Below are 27019 nucleotides of genomic sequence, written 5' to 3' on the forward strand. Positions count from 1 at the left end.
CTATTACACTCACTTTTACAACTATTGCTACTATTGTCATCATCATTACTACTAGTACTATCATCAGTAGTAATATCAAGATTAGTTAATAATCGAGCAGTGTACCTGTCACATATAGATTAATAAAAAATGTAAGTAATACCAAAGCTTTGCTAAGATTTCAGGCTTTAAAATATGGGAGCGTCATCGGGATGCAGTTGCACAATACGTCCACTAGGGGGCAGACAAACACCAGAGTGATAAGCCCGGAGACGTGGTGGGAATCTATCCCACAAGAAACTTGAACAATGGCACCATAAGGAAGGATGCTGCTCTGGCTCCTCCCCCAACACGTGGCGGTCAGACGGGGCCTCACCTTGCTGCAGGGCACACAGGCTGAAGCTGGCTTGCCTGTGCAGCTCGTCCACACATGCTGGCCGGGTGGAGGGGTGGAAGATGTTCCTCTGCTGGTGCCAGGGAGCCTGGTAATGTGTGGTCAGCTTACTCTCCACGTCCAGGTTGGATACGGCTGGTGGACAGAAGGACAGGTGAGGTTAGAGAACAAAGACGCTCACATACCCAACTGGAGACACTTTGAGATGTGATAAATGAGCTACGACCCACAGCGCTGGATTTACAGTAAATCAAAGCAGCAGAAGTAATGGAAAGGTTCGTGAGGAAGCTAGTGAATTTCCACACGGACATTTTTGTGGTTAAGATCATGAAGGTGGGCTCACAGCTGCTGACAAATGCACCTAATGAGACGGTGTGGTGCCAGAGACATCCTCCCACACCTCAACAGCTTCATGAGGAAACGTCTAAACATTTGAACTGGAGAGAAAGTATCAGACTCAAATTGAAGTTGAAACAAGAAAAGCAAAGGGATGAGATGGGATGACAGCAGACACAATCGCCTGTTTACTGTAATCTGCAGTCACACAATAGGATGTAATGCAACCTGACGGTGTGACTTTCATTCTCTAAACACTGACCAGTACCTGAACTGATCTCCCTGCTCCGCCCACACCTCCTCAAGTTGCAGAAAGAGGAGACGCTCTCACATAACACACACATGGAGGTGCTATGTGGAGTTAAGAAGCTGCTGATGCCTGTTTGGATGCCGGTTGCTTAAGATACACATATAAGAGATTCATTCAGAGGTAATTAAACAAAATGATTCATATGCAACTAATAATCACAATGTTGACGAGGAGACGACTCTCCAGCAGCTGAAACGTCTCTTTCATTCATCATTTAACATAATCTTTTCTTGAAAGCTATTATCTTATCTATTCTTATCTATTATCACCAGAAGGAAGTCGAGCTCCATTGTGGTAAGCAGCTTTTTGAATGTGTCAAATCAAGTCTGCACAACATCAGCAGCATATTCATATAAACAAGTTGGAGTTTCAGTTTAGGATTACTGGGATTAAAATCAACAGGCACCAAACAGGGCGGGGTCTATGGTTTTGAGACTTTATGGTTAAATTGACTGCAAACACTTTAATTTCTGATTATATTGGTTTGCCCAATGATGTTTCATCTCTTAAAACAATAGTAGGGCAGGTAGAAAATGGATTGTGATTCCCACACTGATCATCTAATTTGAAGGTAATTGCCCTCAAATTAAAGTCTCCATTTTCAAATCCTTTGCAGTGGATCACAGTGTCATTGTACAAATATTTATGCATCTTCCTCACCAACAGTCATATGTTTAACAAATAAATTCAGATGGACTCGTTTAAGACTGAGCGACACTCTGCTGAGTGTTCGTCTCGACTGAGACACATCACTCAGTCTTCCTGGACCTGCCAGCTTTCCTGAAACATGCTCCGTCTGACCTCCATGTCTGATGAGAGGCCGCCTTGGCCGAGCACGCTCCACCTTTTGCTTTGTAGTGCAGCCAGGAGCTAACTTTAGTCGCTTCATTGAAGAAAGACACGGTTCACCTCCTGATCACCGCGAGCAAAGGTCAGAGAGAGCCGAGCTTCAGCCTGCGGGGACCTGCAGCTCACTGATCTTCCACCAATGATGCTCTGCAGGCCGTTTTCCCACAGGGAACTTTGAAGAAGCATGATGCCACCCCTCCATGCAAACCCCCACCCCCCCCCCCCCCCGCCACCCCCACCTCTGCAACCCCTGTTTATCTGCTACTTTCCATAAAAACCCCGCGGTGATGTGACCCGGCCGACCTGGACCGAGCTCTGCACTGTGTCTCCTGCTGCTTCACATGCTGAATTAAAAAGGCTTCAGTCCTGCCACCTCGCTCACTGACGGCTCTATTCAGAATGATGTATTACTCCAGGGCTCTGCGTCCTGCAGCTCTGGAGCCATGAGGCTCTTCAGCTCGTCTGCAGTCGCTCCCTGCAGCGTCCACAAAACCATGGGTCAATAAACGTTTTAATCTTGTTTTAATTTTGTTACACAGCAAACAATACACGATAGTAATAGGGCTCTGTGCACTATTTAACAGGTTGAAAATTAAAATAGTGCAGGAGTTCATTCTTATTTGCAATAACCAGCAGAGCAACATAACTACTTCTCTGAGCGGCTGCAAGAATCCAATAATAAATTTTCATTAACTTACACAGCAGAAGGGCACGTGACGAAGCGATGTGTGTTGAGAACTGAAGTGTTGCAGGATGTGAGCACTCTGACAGTGTTTGTCTGCTTTCCCTCTCCGTCTTGCTTCCCTGCTGGGATGTGAACTGTTGGCCCTCCTGCGACACCCTCCATGTCTCCGGCCCAGTAAAAACCCATTTGACCAAAATAACAACAACTGGGACAGTCTGTGCTCTCCATGCCTGAACACATTCAACTTCCCCTGGATTTAGTCTTTCTTATTTTTCTTTTATTTCCTCGCCTACAAAGAAACACCGGCTCACTATCGTTCACCTTGCTCACGGAGGTCTCTGACTTTAAGTCAGCCAAAAGCTCAGACTTCACAGGAAGCCTCCAGGAGAGGCTTTCACAAAGACTAATGTCCATATGGGGAAAGCCTTTAATGGTCATTTGATGGTCAGCTGTTGCCCCAAATGAGGCCAAAGAAAACAGAAAACACATCAGCCTTCAGTCATCTCATTGACCTCCCGGCACCTTTCTCTTTCTGCACGCAGGCTCAGCGACCGCCAGCATCAGGAGCCACATGGCCTCGGGGGACAACAGAATTGTGAAAATTTAAGGTTTTGTAGAACCTTTTTGGGGAATTTTCTGACCACTTCGCAGAATTCCTCAAGTTCCTGAATCCTTTTAACAACTCCTAAACGAGTGAACCTCCTCCTCCTCCTCCTCCTCCTCCTCCTCCTCCTCCTCCTCCTCCTCCTCCAGAAGAAGGAGGAGGAGGAGCATGCACCGTCAGGCTGCCTCTGCCTTGTAATTTACTTGCTGTTGGCTCAGACAGGAGTCGAGTCAAACCTCTCCCCTCTCACCCACAAGTCACACACCTACAATTTGGCAGCGGCCTGTGAAAACACGGCCGTGGGCATCAGTCATGACACTTTTATTTATTTATTTTTTTTAATTGTAGAGACGTGTGAGTATAAAGTTGACTTCATCCAATTCTCTGATCATTTTGGGAAAAACAATCAGTGGGGACAGAATTCATGGAAGCACCTAATGTGTTAACATGTGCCGGTTTCGCATGCGTTTGAAATGACATGCATGCAATTCTGCACCAAACTAAGATAGGAACTGTTGACACTTTTAAAGGACATGAACTCCACAGACGATAAGGTAATTAAGACAAAACATATTAGTAGAAAGGCAGGGTATCTTTTCTGGACAGTTTTGAAAGAACCTTATGTGTTACTGACTACTTTTATCTATTCCTGTTTTTATTACTGTTATGTGATAAAGTGCTTATGTTTGGGTATTAAAGTTCCTTTAAGGTGAAGGAGGTTTTGGTATTAAATGTCATTTTTGCATGGCTGCTCGACTAAAACTGACCTTCAAATAAAAGTTGTTAAATGTCTGTATACTTGTAGGGATTCCATGCAATCACGTCTCATTCCCACTCCACAGTGCATGTTAATCTAACAACAATAAACAATCACAATCTCAGGAGATGAAGAACATCCTCTTCATCACCTCGGTTTGTGTATCAGTAGCAGCGACATGCAGCTCAACCACAGTCCTGCTAAATTATAAAATACCTTGGGATGAAAGTAAAAGGCAGCATCCCAGACCCATGACAGAATTTATGTCCAAGATATGAAATTGGCCGGCGTCACCTCAGCGGAGACTCCTGGTCCCCTCATGTCTTTCCTCTGCTCTCTGACTTCCACCAGGACCGGCCTCAAGCTCTCCTGCAACATCTGCTCACACTCCTCCTACCAACCCCCAGCCAAGCAGCCAGGTCCCCTTCCCCACCCTGCCATGGGTACAGATGGCCCAGCCAGGCCCCCCAACTCCGGCAACCTCCACTAATCTGCTGATAGTGTGCTACAGGATGAGTGTTAATCCAGACCGCTGGAACAACACTGACCGCTTGACCCACAATGGAGGATCCTGCAGAGGAATGTCACAAGGATGCACCGGTGGCGGAGAGAGTTATCGTTCACTATGTTGGGACTTTACATGCAGATAACAGCATGGAAATATCTTTCAGTCACATCTTATGAGCTACTCAAGCCCAGAACTCAACAGCCACAGCCTGTAACTCTGCATGTACACAGGAGTGAGACAACAAGACAACAAACGAAGGCGCTCACCTGAATGGAGTCAGAGGCGGACGCCACCCAAACATCCACATTTCCTCCAAAAAGCTCAAAACTGACCTCTGCAGTCACGGTGAAATCACCACGCCGCCGTGCCGCCGAGCGCTGGCTGCAGGAGAAAGTCCCCTCAGAGGTCTGATTAGTCCAAGCACAAAGACCCGAGTCCTGATGCCAGTAGACACAATAATACCCGTCTCCCCGGTAATCCTCTCTGAGCCCACGTCCACCCAGCTGACGGTGCTGCTGCTGCAGCAGGTGGGCCACCACATTGCTTCTGCTCAGTAATAACATGAAGCTCATATATATATTATTAGACATTAATAATTAATAAACACAATAAATTTTTTATTGTGATAGAGAATATTATTAATTTAAATATTGCCACAGTATATTTTGTATTTAAAACGTAATTGATGACATTTAAATCGTATATTATTAAAATTATCATTAATATTATGTAAAAGTCATGTACATTCATCTGTATGTAGTTATATATATTTGATGTGCATGTATTAACTGTATATATAAAACTTGTGTTTAGAATATATTGAATGTGTATTGTAAAAATAGTAATATTAGTTTAAAGAAAATATTTGTGTGACATCATCTAGAGAGCCTTGTTTTGTTTTTTGTGATGAGGTCGGTGTAAATAAGCTTTTGATCCAATCGACACCTTCTCGGTTGATTAGTTGAACAATTGAATGTTGTTTGTTCTGTTTTGTTTTCTGCCGAAATAAAATTCAAATTCAAAATTTGATTCAAGCTGAAGCTGACAGACCTGGAGAGACGCTGCTGAGGGAAAGTGAGGCGAACAAGGAAAAGCACTTTGATTGTTGTTTCACATGTTAGGAACTGATAACGATGCAGGTCTGACCATCAACACTAGTTCACATAACTAGTAAACAAAACAGCCTTTTCACTAAATGTCAGAAAACCTTTAATCTCATCCTCCGAGAACAAAATGAGACGAAGACTAAACTGTTTTAGATTGAATAACTGTTTTTATATTTTGAATTAAATGACAGGCAGTGAAGAATGATTTGTAAAATCAAAAGTAGAAGGACATTTAAAAATATATTTAACTATAACTGACTTAAAATGATGCTTAATCCAATAAAGAAACTTAAAGAATACCGTTTTAAAGATCCCTTCATTTCTTCTTAGCGACTCTCCCAGCAATTCTTAAAAAAGACACAACGACTAGATTGAAAATCTTCTACTGGTCTACAAATCTCTGAATGCTTCAGGCCAAAATACATTTGGGATCAAACCTACTTTCTGTTCCCAGAGTCCAAACAAAACATGCAGAAGCTGTTTGAATTTTTATACACTAAATATTTGGAAGGGACGACCTGAAAGCTGCAGAACGGCGCCACCGCCCGGTTCATTCACAACCAGGATCAACACCTTCTCACCTGCTGCTGTCTTTCAGTAAACTAAAGTATTCAACTGTTTGAATTGCTTTTAGGTTGGATTCTATTGTGCTTATAGCGTTCCTTCTTATTCACGTTCCTCGTTGCTTTTGCCAACTGTTCATGTTTGTGAACGTAAAGCACTTTGCATGCTTTCCGCAGTGGGCTGTACTCTATAGGCTGCATGAAGCAGCGCCAGACGAAGCAGATGGCCATATGAGGAAGTCTGTGATGAGCTGATGCCTTTCTCCTCAAAGATGAAGATTTAAAGATTCCTTTAAAATCACTTGTTTGAGACTGTGGACACATTAAAAAAAAAAAAAAAAGAAGCAATTTTTTTCTGCGATTGAGAAATTCCTTCAAATTCAAGCCTGGCACAAGAAAAGCACCGAATCAAGCGCCGTCCCGCTTCCAGCATGCACAGGCCAGTCCGGGCTGGGGCTGATTTTACTGCTAGAAACTAAAAGTCGTCATTTGTGTCCCTCCTCCTACCACACCTCCGCCTCAGCTCACCTGGAGCTTTGATGTGGGGCAGCCAGTGGGCTTTGTGACCCCCTGATTGGAACCTGATGCTGGGAACTGGGAGGCTTTATGGGGCAGGGGAGGAACTAATGATCCCCTGCTCCAGACTGACACTGCTCTTAGTGCCTGCAGGTACCACAGCAAACGTCTGCTGATCTGTAATCAAACTGCTATTCCACTGCTTCAAGTGCTTCACCGTCCCTGCCAGGCAGTCGATAATTACGTGGCAGAGGAATGAAGAATAGGACTGTAATGACAGATGCTTCTATATTTGGTTTCTTAAAAAAAAATGAAATAAAAAATGGAGGGATATTCTCATGCTACTTTGTTCACTCTCTGACTACGGGGAGGCATTTCTCTCTGTGTGTATTTTTTCTCGTTGAATTGCGACGCGTAGAGAACCCTCCTTGTGTTTCCCGACTCCGGGGGTCAGAAGTCTGGAGCTGGCAGCGCTGCAGGCCCACACACGAAAACACGCCTGGCGTTGAAATGAAATCACACATGCGCTTCAGGAGACGCTGCCTCACGCTCAGACTTTGGACAAGCGCCCGGGCCGCAATAAACAAAAGAAACACCAACGATCTCACAGCTGCCAGGAGATACAGTGAGGGTGGAAGTGAAGACATGAGGGGGAATCCCATCAGCGAGCAGTTTCCACCCTCAAAGTTTTAAAGAAAACACATGACCTCATAAATAAACCCCAGCTTCAGTTCAGAAGGAAAACACTGACTCTACTCCAGAGATCAAACTCAAAAGGTTTGTTATAGTTCAGGTCACCCTGAGCCATTTTTGTAGATAAGCTGCTGCAGGTTTAGGATGTGAGGATCTCGTTTAGAAACCACTAACCACCTCCTGACTACGTCCACAATCGGAATCAATTTCAAAACCCTCTGATCGGCATTTTTCAGCTGATGAGTAAATTCCTTTATAAGAGAACATCACTGCTGCTTCTCCACATTTCTTTACCTTTGTATGCATATATTTATTTTACCTTTATTGTTTATCTGTGAAATTCGCTTTGAATTATTAAATATTTTGGAAAGGCAAACTGGACTGAATTATTATAAAAGACAACACAAGTGAATATAGTAAGAAAAGAACTTTCATTATTTTAAGGAAGTTATGTTAAGAGTCCTCTGTGTTTTGAAGTGAGATGAAATACAATTGAAGTAATGTAACAGTAGTTGAGCCTGAGTATAATTCTCAGCACTCTTTCCACCCATTTCTTTCCGATAATTATCCATGTATTTAATGTGTATGCACAGCACTTAAACAACCTCATGCTGGATCTTATCGCGGAGCCGCTGCTGCTGTGCTGAAAGCCTGCAGTTGGTCCAGAGCGCTGTGCGACCGGGTCTTGTTTTCTCAGCTGCTTTGTATTACCACTACAAAGTCTGACAACAGGGACTTTGAAATACTTTCCATTTCCAAACCTCCAGTGTGGCGCATATCACAGGGTGGGCATGATGCCAACCAGGAGACCTGTCCCTCTGACGAGGGCGAGCAGATCTCTAATTCCTCAGGAAAGACGTGTTGGAGGAAGGTTTTAATGTCTGACGTCCTCAGAAACATTTCCTTTGTAAAGCTTTTCCAGCCTGCGTAACGTTCATGAGAGCGTGTGGTGTGTTTTATAGCTCAGTAATGAATGGGAAAGTTTAGCTGGAGTGTCATTCCACATTCATGTGACATTAAGCCTCCAGAACACAGACTCGGAGCACATGGGGTTTTGAAGCTGTGCTCTGATAGGTCATTCCCACGCTGGCCAGATGAATGCATCCTCAGCATGCTTATGTCAACAGTGTTTAAAAGGACAAAGTACAAGCGTTTAAACAAAAAGGTAATAAAAGTTTAAACACAGGAATCAATAAGGTGATGCAGATTTAAAGCAACACGACAACATTTTATATCAACAGTGTTATTAAAAGAACACAAGCCCTTCAGTCAGTATTCAGCTCAGAGATGTTTATTTTCTTTTTCTCTTTCCTTCTTTGTTTCTATAAAACTCTAGTGCGCAGCGAAGACAATCACTGCACAGTGAGCAGGGGTCAGTCGTGGCCAGGTACTGATTTCTACCAACCTTTTACCTCTTGACCTCCAGACACCTCATTATCAGGCCTGCAGGTCGGCTGGCAGGTCGGCCCACACCAGTAAAGACAGGAGGAAAGCAGCAGCTCAATGCCAGCTGATTGACTAATATTACATCCGTTTCTATTCCACGACATGCTGGTACGCTGGCTCCATTTTCAGATTCATCAGTTTGCTCCAGTGTGAGACATAAAGTATGTCGTCTGACACTTCTTCAGGTTTGCTAATCCTGACGCACAGGAAAAACAACACAAGACAAAGAAAAAGTCACAGCGTCTCTCCTAAGAGCACTTAAAATTCCTTGTGGCCTTAAATCAGCGTGAAGTTCATTTTACAGCTCAGTCCTCCTGATTTGCTACAGAGGCCTCTGAAGGCTGCAGCACACCCTCTCGTATCACATCATTTAACGGTCTTTGAGGTCACAGCTGATTTCTATTGGGGTGTAATGGGCCTCCCGCTGCGCCTGGCCCAGGTCCAGGCTTTTCACTAGACCTTTGAAGAGCTCACGCTCTAAACGCCTCAACCTCAGCAGAGAAGGAAGGGGCGGGTCTGGGCTGGTCTTGAGGTTTCCGGACCCTCCAGGTACACCTGGACTATTAGTCTCGCAAATGAAACTGGACGGCCTTTGACCTCGGGCTTTTGTTGGGTCTGAGTTCCCATCGCTCAGGCACCTTCAGGAAGGTGGGAATTGTAGGTGGGAGTGAAAAATGAGGAGAATAAGTCTCCGGCCTTCCTGGAAATAAAGGCCGTGTTAAACACAAAGTGGAGGATAATCAGAGCAAGAGAAGACGTAACACGAGTATCCTCGGCCCCAACAACACGGGTCTGACTGACCACAGGAATGCAGCCGTGTTAAAAAAAAAAGGTTGAAACAAAAAGTGTCTTCTGTGCATGCAGAACAAGACGTAGAGCACGGGAGTGAATTTACCTTCCCACCACTGCAAAGCCAAGAGAAAACAAGAAAAGAATAGCACGAGGACATTCATCTTTCATCAGCCTGCTCCTCTGCCAGGCCAGCATGCTTCACTGAGCTTTTTCTTCCTGCGCGTCTCCCACACAATAAAGTCCTGCATCAGGCCGGCTGAACACGGTTATGCAATGACAAAACAAACCCACATGCATGGCGACATAAAGCTGAGAGAAACTTTTCATTTTGTTTATGTTTTTCATCAATGTACATGTGGAATAAATCAGTTGTATCAAAGGCGCCCGGGTGTGTTTTTTACCCTTTATTGTCACTCATAACATTTGATTGCTCAAGTGTTTTGACACACTTTTTTAGATTGTGGCTTTTTATCGTCAGTCTTAACAAACATGTTGTTGTTATAGAATAAAATTCAGTTGGAAAGTGTAAAACTGACCAAAACTACATCCTCTCCCACAGATTAATACTCATAAAAAAACCTGAAACTTTCTCAATCGTATGGTTTCATTCTAATCACCATATAGTCCTAATGTCATGTAAAATGTGTTATTATCAGAAAAGTGACGTGCTCTGTAATTGTTATGAGCTCAAGCATGTTTTAAACTTACAAGCAATGATAGAAGAGATAACAGCAAACATACAAATCTTTGGAAAAATCCTTTTTTTAAACCCTTTCACCAAAACTGATTTTGTTTATGTTTCAAATTGAAAACAATTATTTCCAATAATTATTTTTTTAATTATGTACTGGTGACCTTTTATGCTCACCGTCATTTGCTGCAGTTAAAACAGTGATTGTCTTGAGAGACATTTTGAATTTAATCTTAGAGGGTGTTAGGGACAGGAATGCCATGGTTGCTTTGTTGCTCTTGCGCAGGTAATTATGTCTGTTGCTTTGGGGAATTTGGAGTTTTCTTACACGTGACTGAGGCCTGAGATTCTTCATTACAATGTCAGTGACGCGATCCTCTCCTAAAGGCTTCTTTCCAGGTGTAGTCGGGTTGACGCGGGATTCAGACACTCAAAGTCTCATCCTCTTGATGGGTTTTATTGAGAACGACCCGAGAAATCTAGTCACAATAACACCTGTGGTCCTTTACACCGGCTGAGAGACGCCACTTTGTTTGTGGTCTCTTGAACAAACCCCAGCTCTCGACGACAGACAACTGGACGCTCCGTGTTTTGTGCAGCGGCTCATTCATCAACTTGTGTTTCGGTGTGTGACAGTACAAGCTTGTTTGGCACCACGATCTCGCCGAGGTTAGGGAACCTGAACTGACTACAAACATACCCACATCCATCCACGTCAGTGTGTATGTTCAGGTGTCTGTGATGGAGGCCCATTCTCACAGTGAGGAGGAACCTCACACATTCAGACAAAGGCTTTGCTAAAGGTACACAGGAATACGCAGACTGTTATGCAAGTGTCTGAGCACTTTAATCGCAGAAGGATTTTTATCCACAGGTTCCTGTGTAAACACAGAATCCAGTTTCACCAACTTACTGGCATCACTCAGCGCTGGCATGGAGCACAATAAGCAGAACAGACAGACTGTGAAGGCAGGGAAACGCAACGAGGGGAAAATAGAAAACCCTGAGCGCAGACTTGAGAGGAAGGTGCGGTTTGGAAAGAGACGTCGAGGGCAGAAAATGTGCCGGACGACTGCAGTGGAAACCATCTTTAACTGGAGAATCTGGTCAGGCTGAGGTCGGGCTCTGTCGGCGAGTGACCTGCGAAGACGTGTGTGAGAGTCATCAGGAAGGAGTGGCAGTGTTGTTGAGCTGGAAATACCGAGCAAAAGACAGCGAGCAAGCTGAGCGGAGCCACCAGTCAGACTGGGAACCAAGAGAAGGCTGGAAGGACGGATGGACACAGAGAGCAAATCCAACAACGACTTGAGTGGAAACAATGAGGAGGATCAGACCACATCAGTTCCTGGTTGCTTTCAACGCCACACCCAGAAACACAAGCCCGTACACACAAGCTACAAGCTCCACAGGATTTGAATCTGGCAACATTTAGAGGGAAAAAATCCCCTTAACAGAGCGTTACAGTCAATTGTTGTTGGAATGTTTTATACAGACGCTGACAAGAAACTCAGGAGCAATGTGCAACCTAGGTACAAGCACCAAAAAAGTAGTTTTTGGAAGTGAAACATTTGAACCTCACTGGAAAAAAACCTGTTGATGAAAGTGACGCTTATTAACTTTGTAGACGATGCTGCAGCTGGAGTTACCACAACAAGTGCAAAGAGATTCCAGGATGTTTAAAATCCTTTTACCAGTTTTTAAAGCACTACAGTACATGACCTCGCGCCCTCACAGCTTTCTGACTGCTTGTCTGAATATAGAAACCTGTGGTCTCAGGTGCTCTGGAGCTGGCCGGCACTCCATAACGGAGAGGAAACATGTACAGTGTGGTGAGCAGCTTCCTCATTCTATCCTCCTGTTGATCAGAACAAACCGGCAGCTGATTCAGGAGAAGCATCATCTGAACACAGTTTAAAGAAACAGCTGAAGATGCTCTGATTCACACTATTGCTTTTAATGCTATCCACTACTTTTAATCTAGACTCCTGTTGCATGTGTTCTAATGTTGGCTTTCTATCACTTGGTATTTAATTGATTTTAGTTTTACATTTAATTGGTTTCGTTTGAATTAAAAGCCACATGGCTGCAATAATAATCATGATATATGATATTACTACTTCTACTAGTATTATTATTATTATTATTATTATTATTATTCATTCATTCATTCATGAATGAATGAATGAATGAATGAATGAATGAATAATGATGATGATGATGATGATGATGATGATGATGATGATGATGATGATGATGATGATGATGATGATGACGATGATAAAGTATGTGATATGTGCAATCAATATCTTTATTTTTTATATTTTTCCCATAGATTAAAAAGAAATAAAGTGATTTCATTCAAAAGTTTTCCAGATTAGCATCAGACTATTTAATATAGGAAGAAGAATCCTCCTACATTAATCACAGGTAATAAATTACTTAATTACTCTGGATAGAGCTTTTATACCCAGATCTAAATATATTTGGTTTGTTGATAAACGTCAGTGTCAACGTATCTAAAAGCCTTTTGGCAGGTTCAGGTCAAACTTGTGCAATCTCCTTCTGATCAGGAACACACTTACTTTATCAGCAGCACGTCAATAAATTCTGAGTTAGGGTGTTTGAATGTAAGAACAAATAATGGCACAAGCCCAGAGGCCTGCACTACGAACAGTGATCAACATATCCAGGAGCTCTCTGTTACCTGGGTTAACTTACCCAGATACTTTGGATCCTGATAACCGTTACTACGAAGCAGGTTATCAACTCACTAGTTCAACCCAGACCTACGTGTGCGCGTTCACATGAAAGGGGCGGAGTCTGCAGCGTCTGACCAATCACACACAGGGAGAAATCCTGCAGAGCAGATTACAGATTACTGAAGGATCAATAATTCTCTGAGAATATGAAGAATTAAAAGTCATCCACCAGGATAAAAACAACACTGCTGCTGCAGCCAAAGCCAGAACATTCCTGACTTGTTAGTGCGTGACTTAGTGAGATTATATGATATTAATTTATCTGTGATATAAACAGACGGCACTGTGATCACTGTTTCACTTTATAACAGCAGAAACGTGTCGGGCTGAACTTCCTCACTGCTCTTCTATTAGTTTAGATTTTACCTCCAGTTGCTTTGAGGCTGAGTTTCTCTTGTGTTTTGTCTTGGAATATTAATTCACCACAGTGACGAGACGAGTAGTTCTGCGTTCCATAAATTCATGTTTCTGCAGTTCTGTCAGGTGTGGTCATTAACCTCATTATTCCAGATTAACCCTTGTGGAGATAAACAGACCTGGAACAAGTCAAGAATAAAAACATCCTTCAGAGCCTCAGTGACCAGGATTTATTTTATTATGTCAAAAGATCTCTAAATTAGTTTCTCCTCTCAGATTAGCTGCAGCTCAGCGCTGAACCTGCACACCAATCACCATCATTTAAGAATGGGCGGGTCATTTTCCAAGAGATCTGATTGGTCAGGAGGCGGAGCTCTGACCTCTTATCGAGAACATAACCTGCTCCAGAGCAGGTTAGACTTTCAGTGTCAGTTACCAGGTGATTTATCCTGGTGAGAAGTGAACGAGCGTCATAGTACGGAAAACCCAGGATTAATCCTGAAGTTATCTCGATAAGAGAAAATCCAGTGTCGTAGTACAGGCCTCTGGTGTATATGTTATTTCTTTAACATTTTTTATCTGCTCACTGTTGGAAGAGAATCAAAGTTAATTCCAACAACACTAAACACAGTATCCTCTGGGTGTACCAAGCCGCTGAGCTCTTGCGTGCCACCATACATCAGAGAATGGGAATGTTTTATAGGTCAAACATATGAAAAAGCACAACACTTCCCTTGGGGTGTAACAAGCCAGACAATAGCCGGTCCTATTCACAGTGATCCCTCCCACCCGTCTCTCTCAGGACACACTGGGATTAAACAACACGGACTGTATCTCTGCATTGTCAGCAGCTCCAGTCAGTCTCAACACAAGGATGCAAACACACACTGCTGAGATGATTCTGCTGAAGTGGTGACCTGGAGTGTGAGTGTGTGTGTGTGTGTGTGTGTGTGTGTGTGTGTGTGTGTGTGTGTGTGTGTGTGTGTGTGTGTGTGTGTGTGTGTGTGTGTGTGTGTGTGTGTGTGTGTGTGTGCACATGATGTCCACTGATTGGGCCTGAAACACTAAGGTGTGTGTTTCCTCACTAGTTCCTGTGGTGCAGACAGGCAGTGTATGGGCTGAGGGACTCACGTCTGGGCTGTTAGTCCCACACTGAAAAGGATGCCATTGTGTGTGTTATTATGAGCTTTGAGTCTCCATGGAAATGGGTACACATGCACAGAGACATGTGCTGAAGCGAGGGTGTGCTCTTTTCACAGATCATCATACCTCAGCTGTGGAAAGTAAACTCTGAGCACATGAGGCCACTGCAGATGTGTCCATGAGCAGCACTGGGAAAATCTAGCAACTCAATGTACAAACATAGAATAGACAGGCTTCAAACTGTAGAGACCCAGATTGGTCCCAGATAGAAGTTTTAATAGTACTTACCTATTGATCATAGCAGGAAAATGCAGGAGATGGAAACATGGAAAAGAAAAAAAGAGAACACATTATTAGTTGAGTGCAGGGAGATATGACAAATTCCCCACCTTGTTCTAATTTAAGACAGTTTATTTAATCAGCTTTTCAGGGAGAGCACAAGTAACAGGACTGTTTTTCATTTCATCAGGAACTATTTGTTCCTCATAGAAAATGTTATCATGATCTGTTGAGGCTGCCCCGAACAGGAACCAGCCATCCTCACTTCCCTGCCTAATCTCCACATGCCTGCTCCCCAGAGTGTGTTTCTCCTTTGACAGGACTTTACGGATGCCAGACTCGGGCCTCGGATGGGGCACGGCTCACGTGTCAGCAGCCTCACACTGAAGACACTGAAGTCTAGGGGGGCGGGATTCTTCACTGAGAAAAATAAAGGACCTGGGCAGAAAAAGGATTGAGCAAAGAAAGTAGGACTGGCTCTTGAATAGGCCGGTGCACCCCAGAGGGCTCCTTCATGTAAGTGCTTGGTGAATGGAGGGCCGGAGGGATGGACGCCAATCAGCGCCGAGATCACGGCAGCGCCTGCTTATTGTGCTGCAAGAGACAGGCACCATCCAGCTGAAAGAGCAGATATTCTTTGTGGTAATAAAGCAATGGCTAAAGAGCAACTATGCCTTGTGGATTTGCTATTTGGTCAGTGCTTTCTGCCCTTTCCCTTCATGCTGTTCACATCTTTTCCCAGGACCCAGGTTTAGTCATCCCTCATGCTCTGTCCTATGCTGAACTGCACCCACTGGTAAATTGCAGGAGCAGTGTTTTGGTAATGATGAGTCCTCCTGTGATGTCGCGAAGTATAATTAGTGGGTGAAGCAAAGACATGGCATCTATGACACACTGCTGGGTATGTGGTGACAGTTTTACGCAAATCTGAGCCTTTGAGGAGAGAGGCTATTCTTCTTTTGCCCCTCCAGACAGCAGACCATACAAAACAGGATGGACACAATTTTAATGCACAAAAAGGCTCATACCAATAATGCAACATGCTTTCATTCAATATCTCACTGTGATCGTGTGAGATTTAATTGATCTTAACCATCAACTGTCTATAACATTGAATCACATGGAGAAATACTGGGTCTATTGTTAGTGGCCAGATCCAAGAGTTTTCATTTTCATTTCTATAGAAACAAGTACAAAGACACTACGTAGATGGTTTGTTCACCTGGGTAAACTGCAGGATAAATAATTGACAGGTGTAAAGATATCTAAAAAAGTATACAAAAAAACAAACAAAAAAACAGCGGGCTCCAGGTTACTTATGACAGACTTTTAAATCTAGTGTCATTAAACATGTTTAGACATTTATTCAATATCCAATTTGTTTCTAAAAACCTTTAAGAACAGCTATGAATCAATTATGGGACCATTCACACAGAAGCAATTCGTTGACAGACTTTCAGTCAGAATTTCAACAGTAATAGAGCATAGAGAGGATTGGACTATATTCTTGTCACTTCTGTGGTTGACACCAGAGATCCTGACAGTCTACGGCCTGAAATGTTTCATTTGTTCATATCAACAAGGACTAAAGTTAATCATGGAGTTCCACAGGGTTCTGCATTTGGTTCCCTGCCATTTAGTGCCTACATGCTCCTTGTGGACAGCAAAACTGGAAAGCTATCTATTTTTCTGTTATACAAGATGATATTGGCTAATTACAATAATATAACCATCATCTGTCATTTGAAGTCACCATTCATTGACCCCAAGAGCCTTTCACACTCAACTTCTTGGACTCAGTTTCATGAATTACACCTATTTTAGGCTGTGCGTTGATGGTTTAGTTAAATCAATAAAGTAACCTGTCTCTGTCCATAGTCAGCTGGGCCAGTGCCCTGCAACACTGAGCTTATACAGAAGATGGATGTACAGTATGGAGAAGGAAGACATCTGAAATATAATGATTTTTAATACTAAAACATATTGAACAGTTGCTCTCCTGACTGATGGCTCTGATTAAATGTTATACTCCTCAAAATTATATTGTTGAAGAGGCAAAATGTGAGACCCATCTTAAAGCATTAAGTTGATTTTTTTTTTTACATGATTCATGTGTTCATGAGTTCAACCATTAACATAGTATAGGCTACGTGTGTTAACAAGCCCGCTGTGCTAAATGACACCAAAACCCACTGAAAATGCCTACCTACCTACCTACCTACCTACCTACCTACCTACCTACCTACCTGCCTACCTGCCTGCCTACCTACCTACCTACCTACCTACCTACCTACCTACCTACCTACCTACCTACCTACCTACCTGCCTACCTACCTGCCTGCCTACCTGCCTGCCTACCTACCTGCCTACCTACCTACCTACCTACCTATCTACCTATCTACCTATCTACCTACCTACCTACCTACCTACCTACCTACCTACCTACCTACCTACCTACCTACCTGCCTACCTGCCTGCCTACCTACCTACCTACCTACCTACCTACCTACCTACCTACCTACCTACCTACCTACCTACCTACCTACCAACCTACCTACCTGCCTACCTACCTGCCTACCTGCCTACCTGCCTACCTACCTGCCTACCTACCTACCTACCTGCCTGCCTACCTGCCTGCCTACCTACCTACCTACCTACCTACCTACCTACCTATCTACCTACCTATCTATCTACCTACCAACCTACCTACCTACCTACCTACCTACCTACCTACCTACCTACCTACCAACCTACCTACCTACCTACCTATCTACCTACCTACCTGCCTACGATAAGTTTGGACACTGCAAAATGGCAAGCTGTTCTCATAGACATGAAATAACAACATAATTACCATTATGACTTATTTTCTGTCAGTTTACATAGATTAGTATCTTACTGTTTACTCAACTTAGATTCTTGAAAAAAACACAAAGCAGGAAAGAGTTTGGTTGGAATAAACATGCAGTGTCATTCTTAGTGTTACTCTGCTTTATGTTTTACCTTTTCCTTAATGCCTTTCTTTGGGTCAGTCACATGACCCCGGGGCATTTATGGCCAAAGCATCCAACCCTCTAAATGCCAGCAGCTTCAGCAAGAAAAACTGAACTGCTTTCACTCGTGTTATTTGTAAGCCACAAAAAACAAGCACAGATGACTGATGTCAATGAAAATAACTACACATAAGTGGCATGGTCAACTTGAATGACATAGAAAAACAGGCAGAGTACCAAGGAAAACAATCTGCAACAGGCAAACATTATTCTAAAGTACTTTATCCAGCCTGCAGGTTGTTTACCTGACAGCATCTGGGAGGAAATTAAATTCGACGCACATACATAAAGATATCAAAGGTTTTGCCTTCAGGCCAAATGGTAGAACGCTCAGCTCCATGCTTTATGCTCCAACGTGGCTGTGAGCGTAATCATAGCCCACAATGTTTGAAGCAACTCAAAAAAATAATCTAACCATGAATTTCTGACATAAACTGCCATCTTTATTTATAAATATGTCTCTTCTGAGCATAATATGTGGGGCAGAAAGTTGTTTTCCTTTCCTGCTCAGAGTTATGGGCGTGTCAGTCACTTTGGGTGGCTGCATGCACAGGACCACCGGCACACAGCAGAGGTGGCGCAGGGAAAAGTTATCTCTGTGCAGTCAAGCTGTTTCTATCGGTGTCCAAACTCCACCAGATGGCTTTTCTCAACAGATGGCAGTCAGAGGCAGAAACCGCAGGACAAGTCCAACCAAGGTTAAAATCCCTGAGATCAGACCGAGAACAAATTTCTACCTCACTGTGCACGTCCACTTTGAGGCAGCGTTGCAAAGTCAGCGTGAATGCTCCGCTATACAATTACGTTACCCTGCAACAACACAGAAATCCAAACTCAAAGCAAGCTGTGAGAGCCGAGTGCTCGTGGTAAAGATAATAAATGACCCCGAGAACGACCATTATCACGAAGTCTGGAGTCTCACGGGCTTCGCAGTGGAAACACTTCACTATATTTCCTGTAATTCCACACAGGTTTGACTGAAAACATGAACAACACAAAAAAAGAGCAATAGAAAAACAGGCTGGTTTCAGGAAAGAGATGGGCTGTAATCATAACAAGTGTGTTGGGCTCTTTTCCCCTTAAAGCACCTGTGGGAACAGCAGCCAAGTAATAAAAACATACAAGCCCTTAAATCTACTCTGCATCGCTCCCAAGGTCGCAACCCCTGGAGAGCAAATCAGGGCTGAAAAATACAACATCTGTTTGCTGTATGCTGTTGCTGTCGATGCCCCGGAATCTGGAAAGGTTTGGAATTTAAGTTCAACACTCCTCCGCAGAAAGAAGCGGAGGATCAACCGATCCAGCTGAACAAACAGCTCCTGCAGCAGATCGTGGTTGAGGTGGGTGTGTCGGCGCAAGAGGCAGCAGCGTCCCAGCACCCGAGCCTCGACCCTCGAGTTTTTTTCTGATTGTCAGACTCCCAACAGGGTCACTTTTTAAAATGAATGTTTATTAATAGTCTACAGTTATGATATACTGTGCATCTGACTTGGCTATGTCTCACCTACGGTCCAAAAACTCGTCTCACTTGCCAGCGCTAAAGACATTTCTACTCAACTTGCCCTAATCCTGCAAACATGCAGCATCAAAAGCTTGTAATTTGACACCAGCCTCAACATCTTATCTGTAGACTGTGAGCCTGGGGCATGTGTTTTGTGTCTGAAGTCTCTGATGAACTAACCTCAGCACATGCAAACTTTTCCTTTAGGGTTCCTCCTTAAAGGAGTTTTTTGGTCACACTCAATATGAAACTCAATTACAATAATGATTATTATGATATAAAATACAATAGAAAATACCAGATCCTCTTTAAAATGACCTCAGATTTATGTCTGATATGTCAAATGAAAAAAAGAAAATGTAATTAAATGAAAAAAACCAACATAAATTGATAATTACAAAATTTGGCACAAACTTAGGAATTGACGTTTTAGAAAATCCCCAAAAACATTTGACTGTAATTTGAAGATTTGAAGCCTCAGTTGTCTGAAAATTTGTAGTGTATTTTTCTTTTTTTTCCCAAAAACTAAATATCTTATAACGCCAGGATACAAGTACATTTTGTATTTATTAGGGACTATTTCTGAAAGACTGATATATATAATTTGTTGGACAAGTGTTTGATTGTTCTGGCCTGACAGCAGTTTTATGGAAACTCGTTAGATTGATTGATACATTCCTTAATAATCATCAGATACATTGAGAAACAATATGACCATAACAAACACTGAATCATTTATCACAACTATTTGGGGTCATCATACACCATGTTTCACAGATACACACAAAAAAAAGCCTCAAGTCGTCCCAATCAAAACCACCCAGAAGGTTGAGACTTTGATTTATCGCTCAAGAAGATAACTATCAATGTGAATTATTCACAAAAGAAAGTGTCTGAATGAGGTACTGTTGACCGATGGCCGGCGGCAGGTTTACACAGGAAGTGCCTGACATACAGAGCCGGGCTCAGCCCCTCGCCGCATGCTGTGGTCGACGCTTCATGCATCAGACGAGGGCGTGGAGCCAGAAATGTGACACAGTTGACTGACATCAAATTCACAAATCCTATCAGAAGTGAGGGTAGAGTTACTGAGCACCCAACTCTCTTCTGGAGTTACATGTTTGGAGTGAAGGCATTTCCACTGAGCTGCTGAGGCGTCTGGTGAGACGAGGGTCTGCGCTGTACGACTGACGTTGCCAGAACGGGCCGCCACACTCAGAAACTGGATCCCCGCAAGCGACTGGGTATCCGTTTAACACGGCCCCTGGCATTACGGCCGCCCTGCCAGCCTAAATATCAGAAGTCAGCCGGAAGCCTGAGATCCCAATCCTCCTGAAGCAATGAACTCAATCTGAGCAGCTGCATTGTATTTTATAGAAGGAGAGTATCGAGTTTCCTCAGGTGGTTATTCCCAGCAGAGTAGAGTTTCATTTGGAGGCTGGTGTTGCTCTGGCTTTGTTTACAGTTACTACTATGTGGGATGAAAAAACTTTTCTTGCTCCCTTCAGAATGTGCAGAAGGCTCGACACTAAGCTACCAATGTTAGAGCTGCGCTGGGAGATCACATTCACCCAGAAGATTTACTTTGATTCCAGTATACTTTAGATTCACTGCCATGGCGACCTGTCCATGATCTTGCACTGTGTTTTGCTGGATGGGCTCCAGCCTCCTGCGACCCCAACTCTGCCAAAGTATAAGAGATGGATGGATGAATGAATGGTATTCAAGTAAAGCTATCAACAGATCGAACGCAGCATTAACCGACTTGGCTGCTCGGTCGGAATGAAAAACTACCCCGACACACTGTCATCGTATCGTTCATGAGGCACACTCAGTTACTGATTTACACATCCCGCGCAGACGGAGTCCCTCTATACCGGCTTCTTTTTGGTCCATTTGCTTCTCTGCCAGCTCTTGTGTGTGATAACTGGAAGTTAAGCTGTGAAATACTTCACTTCATTCACCAAATGTGTCTTCCTGCTGTTTGTTGTGTGGCGGCTGGTACCGGGTTCATCGATGGGTTGTACCCTGAGAACAGTTCTCACAGTGATTAACTCTAAACTCAGACTAGGGATGCACGCCATTTACCTCACACAAAGTAGAACATTTTCAATGAATCCTGATACTTTATTTCACTCTATCATTCTAACACAGGAACCTTTGACAGTGTAACAACATAAAGAGATAAGGTTTCACACCTTCCAGGACACGGTGGTGCAGTGGTTATCGGTCTCACAGAGAGAGCCAGAGGGTCATGGGTTTGACTCATGGTTGGGCTTTTCTTCAGTGCAAAAACATGCACTTGAGGCTAATTGGTGTGTGTTTGTCACCGGAGACCCGTCCAAGGTGTACCTGTAGTCACCTGTAGTCCAGGTGTACCTGTAATCCAGGTGTACCTGAGGTCACCTGTACCTGCGGTCACCTGTAGTCCAGGTGTACCTGTGGCCACCTGTAGTCCAGGTGTACCAGTGGTCACCTGTAGTCCAGGTGTACCTGTAGCCACCTGTAGTCCAGGTGTACCTGTGGTCACCTGTAGTCCAGGTGTGCCAGTGGTCACCTGTAGTCCAGGTGTACCTGTAGCCACCTGTAGTCCAGGTGTACCTGTGGTGACCTGTCATCCAGGTGTACCTGTGGTCACCTGTAGTCCAGGTGTACCAGTGGTCACCTGTAGTCCAGGTGTACCTGTAGCCACCTGTAGTCCAGGTGTACCTGTGGTGACCTGTCATCCAGGTGTACCTGTAGCCACGAGTCATCTGGGGCTGTTCTGGATAAACGTCTCAGTTTGAGGAAGTTTTACGGTCAGACGTCAGAATACTGTGCCATCCAATGACCAAAGTTGCGAGGACTTATTATAGACTTTGGCTTTTATTTTATTTTAGCAGCAATATATTTCCATGGACCACAAAGCTGACCTGGATGGAAATTCACAACACTGATTAGCATTAGCAGCGACCCTTCTGGTTCTTGTCTGTGTTCACCTAATGTCCGATTCTCACATGAAAAAACATTGAAATACATCATCTATGTTTAGCTTTGTTTGGAAAAACAAGAGAGAACATTGTGCCCTGATATACTACCAGAACATCCTGGTGTGGTACGACTTTGTGTTGAGCTCCAAACTACAGGCGCATGACATCAGGTGAACTTGTAATACACAATTATGTTGTTGAGTGTTGTGATAAATACAAATCACTTGAGTGGATGATTGTAATGTTTATGTCTTTTGAGGTTTCTTCTTCCAAATCACAGTGTTTTTTTTTCTTCTCCTGTGCTAATAGGGCTCCAAATGTCAAATATGGTGACATGCAGAGCATGAGTGACCAGTGCATGGAAACTTATCTCACATTCTTATACCGTGAGACCATAAACCCACAACATACACATAAAAGGAAAATACAGCAGGATGAAACATGAAGTTCTCATTCTGATAATCATAACTTTACATTGAAGTATTGAAGAAGAGAGCGAACCGGTGTTAGTTTTAAGTGGTAATGATTAACTTTGCAGTGTCCATAGTCTGTGAGAGACTGAGAAAAGTTAGATCTGCCTTCACTAAGAAAGCCTCCTTGAATGAATCCTCTGAGCACGTGAGCCGCTGTGATCCTCCACACACAGAAAAGGCATCTGTGGATGAGCACATCAAACGTGGGCCTCTCTCACCACTCCTGTTTATGTTTCATTTTTCTTTTATCTGCCAATCAGCTGCTCCCCTCCCGGTCTCCCTCTCTCTTGCTCTGTGATGTGAGGATTTCTTTACCTTATATAGATAACAGTCCAGCCGGCTCGCAGCACGCCCTCACATGAGCCGGAGCCTCGGAGGACGCTCCCAAGAACACTGCCTGTCCCTTCCCATAACACCAGCATTAGGACAATCTAGTCATAGGGGGGCAATAAAAGGGGAAGGAGGGCATCTACAAAAGGCAGAGCTGTGGAGGGATCAGCAGGGAGAGTGGAATTTCTTCATTACTTTCTCCGCCCTCTTAAGCTCTGCTCTGCATTATCTTTGCACTCAAAAGAAGCCCGTTGGAGCTCTCTGACTTTCTGTGGTTGGGTGTGTGGTGGCTTTGTGCAACATTCACACATTAGCCCCGATGTGTAAAGCACCACTTTAGAGGCAGAACAAATTTCTATGTCTCGGCCACTATTCTGTTGACAAACATCTGAGTTCTCGTAAAACTCACGCTGTGTTGCAATGAATCTGTTTGGCTGGGAGACTCTGCTCCGCTCAGCAGGTCAAACCAAAGGGCAAACTGTGCCTGGAGAGAGACGTCACAACACTGAGACCGTCTCTGATTCAACATCCTGCAGCGTCTTCAGAGGAGAGCGGTTTCACAACAAATCACCAAAGAAGAGCAAAGCTCCCCCTGGAAGTGGTTCAGGTCGTAGTTGAAGCCCAGATGGTTCTGTTTTGCAGCCCCTGGTCCGTGTCTGGCCAGAGAAACCGAGCTCTGGCCTCTCCCCATTGAACTCTTTGATGGCAGATCATTCCAGTGTTACTGGAACAGAGAAAAATAACTGCTGTGGCCACAAACCAACAGTCTGCCTGTCGCTGTGATTCAAAACCACCGAACATCATTTCACCGTGATATCAAAGACAAAAGATTTCATATCAAAAGTACTGTACCCAAGGTGATTTTGCTAGTACTTTTAAAATGTGTGATACCTGACCTTAAAGTAAAAAAAAAACTAACTCAGTCAATATTGTTGTTTCCAATCGTTGTTGTGCAGAAGCAATCTTAAATTATTCAATTCTGTGCTTTCAATCTTTACATTTTTTGAACTATAATCTTCATTTGCCAAACTGTAGTTTGAAAATTCCTTCTAATCCAGCTCAACCTGATTTAAAAAACAGCCCCCCCCCCCCCAAAAAAAAGTCCAAAAAAATGTAAATTAAAAATGAAGCCAGGAACAATATAAAATGTGTTCAAATTGAAATGAATTTATTAAAGATTGTTTTAAAACCAAATCAGAAGATTCCTGAATCTGTGTTGCTTCTTGTGTAGTTTCACTCTCAGTTCAAAATATGACACAACCACAATTCAGGGTGAGTTCTCCGTGAAGACAAAACCATTTGTGAACCACAATTCACCAGAGAAGAGGTACCAGTTCCTTAACCTCGACTGCAGCGCAGGCTGGGGATCCTCTCAAGATACCAGAACGTATAATCAAGAGAGAAACCCACCACTTAGCAGCAAAGTGACTTTTCCGTTCATCGAAACCAGCAAAGTTTCTTATAAAATGTTTCCACATTCAGCAGAGAAGAATCACAGACTCTTGCTGGTTAAGGCCCGGTGACAACCACACAGGAAAACAGTCGTCTGTTCTCTGGAAAAATCGGAGTGCTTGCTTCCTTTAATATGTCCTTTAGTGAAGAGCAAGCTGCTTCACGGCCCGGCGCTCCTTTGTTCACACAGCGAAGGAAGAGGGCTTGTACTCGGGTGAAAAGAGCGACAGGAAGCAGTGAACAAGGTCCATGAAAATGGGAGTCCTCACAAATTGAAACCATACAGAAAAGGGCAGGAATGAAAGTTTATATGCGTGCCTGGTATGATGTAATCCAAAGTGCTTTAGTATTTCTGGAGTTGTAAATATGAGCTATGTGTTGGTGACTTGAAGACTGGGAATAGAGCAATTCCTTGCCAAAGTCTGCTCCCACTCCCAAACATTACCTGCGGGATATTAAACACGTGCTTTTATGTGTCTGGGTGCAATTGTGTGTTTGCACTATGAAGAAATCAAATAAAAACACCTTCACCAAGGCTCATTAGTGCTGAAAAGTCTGAGGCTCCAGCTTATTTATTTTTTTACATTAAACTGGAAGCTTACATTCCATCTGCATGGCCACATCGTGTTCATTTTTCAAACACAAACTATACAGGCGGTTCAACAAGTAGCTGCACATTAAAAATAGAAAGAAAAAAAGACTGCATTTGAAATGGAAACTCTTGTTTGTTGTGAGTGAAGCAGCCGACACGGCGATGCTGGCTGATGTGATCGAAATGACAAGAATCTTGTTTGGCTGCTTCACTAAAAATAAATAAATAAATGAAACACTGATACTGGTTGTGTACTTATAAAACTCATATAAGCATTCAATTGCTTAACTCGATTAAAAGTGGGAAACGACGGGCCCTGTAGTTAGTTCCTCTTTGTAAGACTGCTCTCAGAGCCAACAACTGGAGGAGTTTCTCTCGAATACGAGCCTGGATTAGGAGCGTGTTGCTGCTCCCCTGCCGTCTACCGGCTCTCTCCTGGCCCAGACGTCACATTCAACAACAATAAGTCGGTGTCTTGGTGAACGCTCTAACCCCAACGCTCTTACTGAGAATGCTATTGATCTGAGTCCTCCAAGGGCCTTTATATGAAAAATACGAAACAACCCTTCCACACCAGTAGGTGACTCTGAATGTGTGTTTCTGTGTGCTCATCTTGTGATGGAGGTGACATGGACACTTCATCCATTTTTAGTGCTGATCAGTTCCAGCACCCCACAACTGAATTAAATAAAGCATGAATGCACGCTGAAGTTTTTCAGTGTAAAGCTATGAGTGAAGAAAAGTAAATCCCTCACAAGGGAAAACCCCACAGAGCAGCAGAAGAATTTGGACGCTGTAATTTGTATCTTTACTCTGAAGGAATGTTTCCTCAGTCCTGCTATACTGAATATAAACCCTCCTCTGCCTGCTGTCCTGGTAGTAAAAGATTACACAACATCTTAGCAACCGTGTTGACAGTCACTAAAGAAACAGATTAAAAGGTTATGTTAATCAATTAGACGCTAGTTTCTGTCCGAGCGTGCGCCGGCCATTCTCAGCAGCTCTCATGTTTCAAAAACACTTGCAACGCCTTGGAAAATCCCTCCGAAGTAGAAACATTCTGCCAAGACAGTATGAAGTCACTGCGGGGCCGGCCCTGCCCGACATGCTCACATTAGTTATGTAACCAATAGTGAGTAAAATGCACATGACATCAGCCCGGACCTGCAGTGCAGTTTGAACATCCACACAGCGCCCGGCCACTTCTTCTGATCTCCCTGTGAAGCCTCAGCAGGTCACCAATAAGAATGTGTGACGTATGGCCCGTGAACACAGCAGCTAAAAGCTCCCGGCTCACAAGGAGAACACCAAGAAGTGCTTTTATTAAACATTGATCATGTTTTAAAACCAGTCAAACTCAAGACACAAGTTGCAGCTTTGCATGCACGTGCACTTTTTTCCGTTGTGGACTGAGCCTCCTTCTGTTTCAGCTCAGTTCAAATAAAACAGCCTGAATAGGTAATCACTGTCCCGGGGGAACAAAATACAGTGTAATCTCTGCACGTGCTGCGATTGGCCAGAAGTGCGTGGTGTGCCAGCCAATAGAGACTCTTTGCTTTGTTATTGTGTGTGTGTGTGTGTGTGTGTGGGGGGGGGGGGGGGGGGGGGGGGGTGCTCAAAACAGGGCCGACCTCAATAGTGAAGCCACCCAAGCAAGATGATTTCATTGTCCCCTCCTTTCATCGCTCTTCCCCACTTTCGGACATAATCTGTAAAGTAAACATCCCCCGTTTGTGGCACATCACACGAGCACTTTCAGTACTCAACTTGACTCGCTTTTGTCCATCTGTCTGAACACAACAACCACAAACAAATCCCATCTAAGATGAACACTGTGGAATCAGAAGAGGAAGCAGCGCTGCATGTCCATGTTCATATTTCA

General features: G+C 43.6%; 1 protein-coding gene across 1 annotated transcript in view; it reads right to left on the bottom strand.

Moving 5' to 3' along the window:
- nhsa (Nance-Horan syndrome a (congenital cataracts and dental anomalies)) overlaps positions 1–27019 on the bottom strand; it is a 73242-nt gene that overhangs the window by 16219 nt on the left and 30004 nt on the right. The window contains exon 2 of the mRNA XM_080472604.1: positions 356–508. Coding sequence (XP_080328730.1) covers positions 356–508 — 153 coding nt within the window. The remainder of the gene's footprint in view (positions 1–355; positions 509–27019) is intronic.

This window comes from Lipophrys pholis, assembly GCF_963383615.2.
Source record: "Lipophrys pholis genome assembly, chromosome: 10".
NCBI lineage: Eukaryota > Metazoa > Chordata > Actinopteri > Blenniiformes > Blenniidae > Lipophrys > Lipophrys pholis.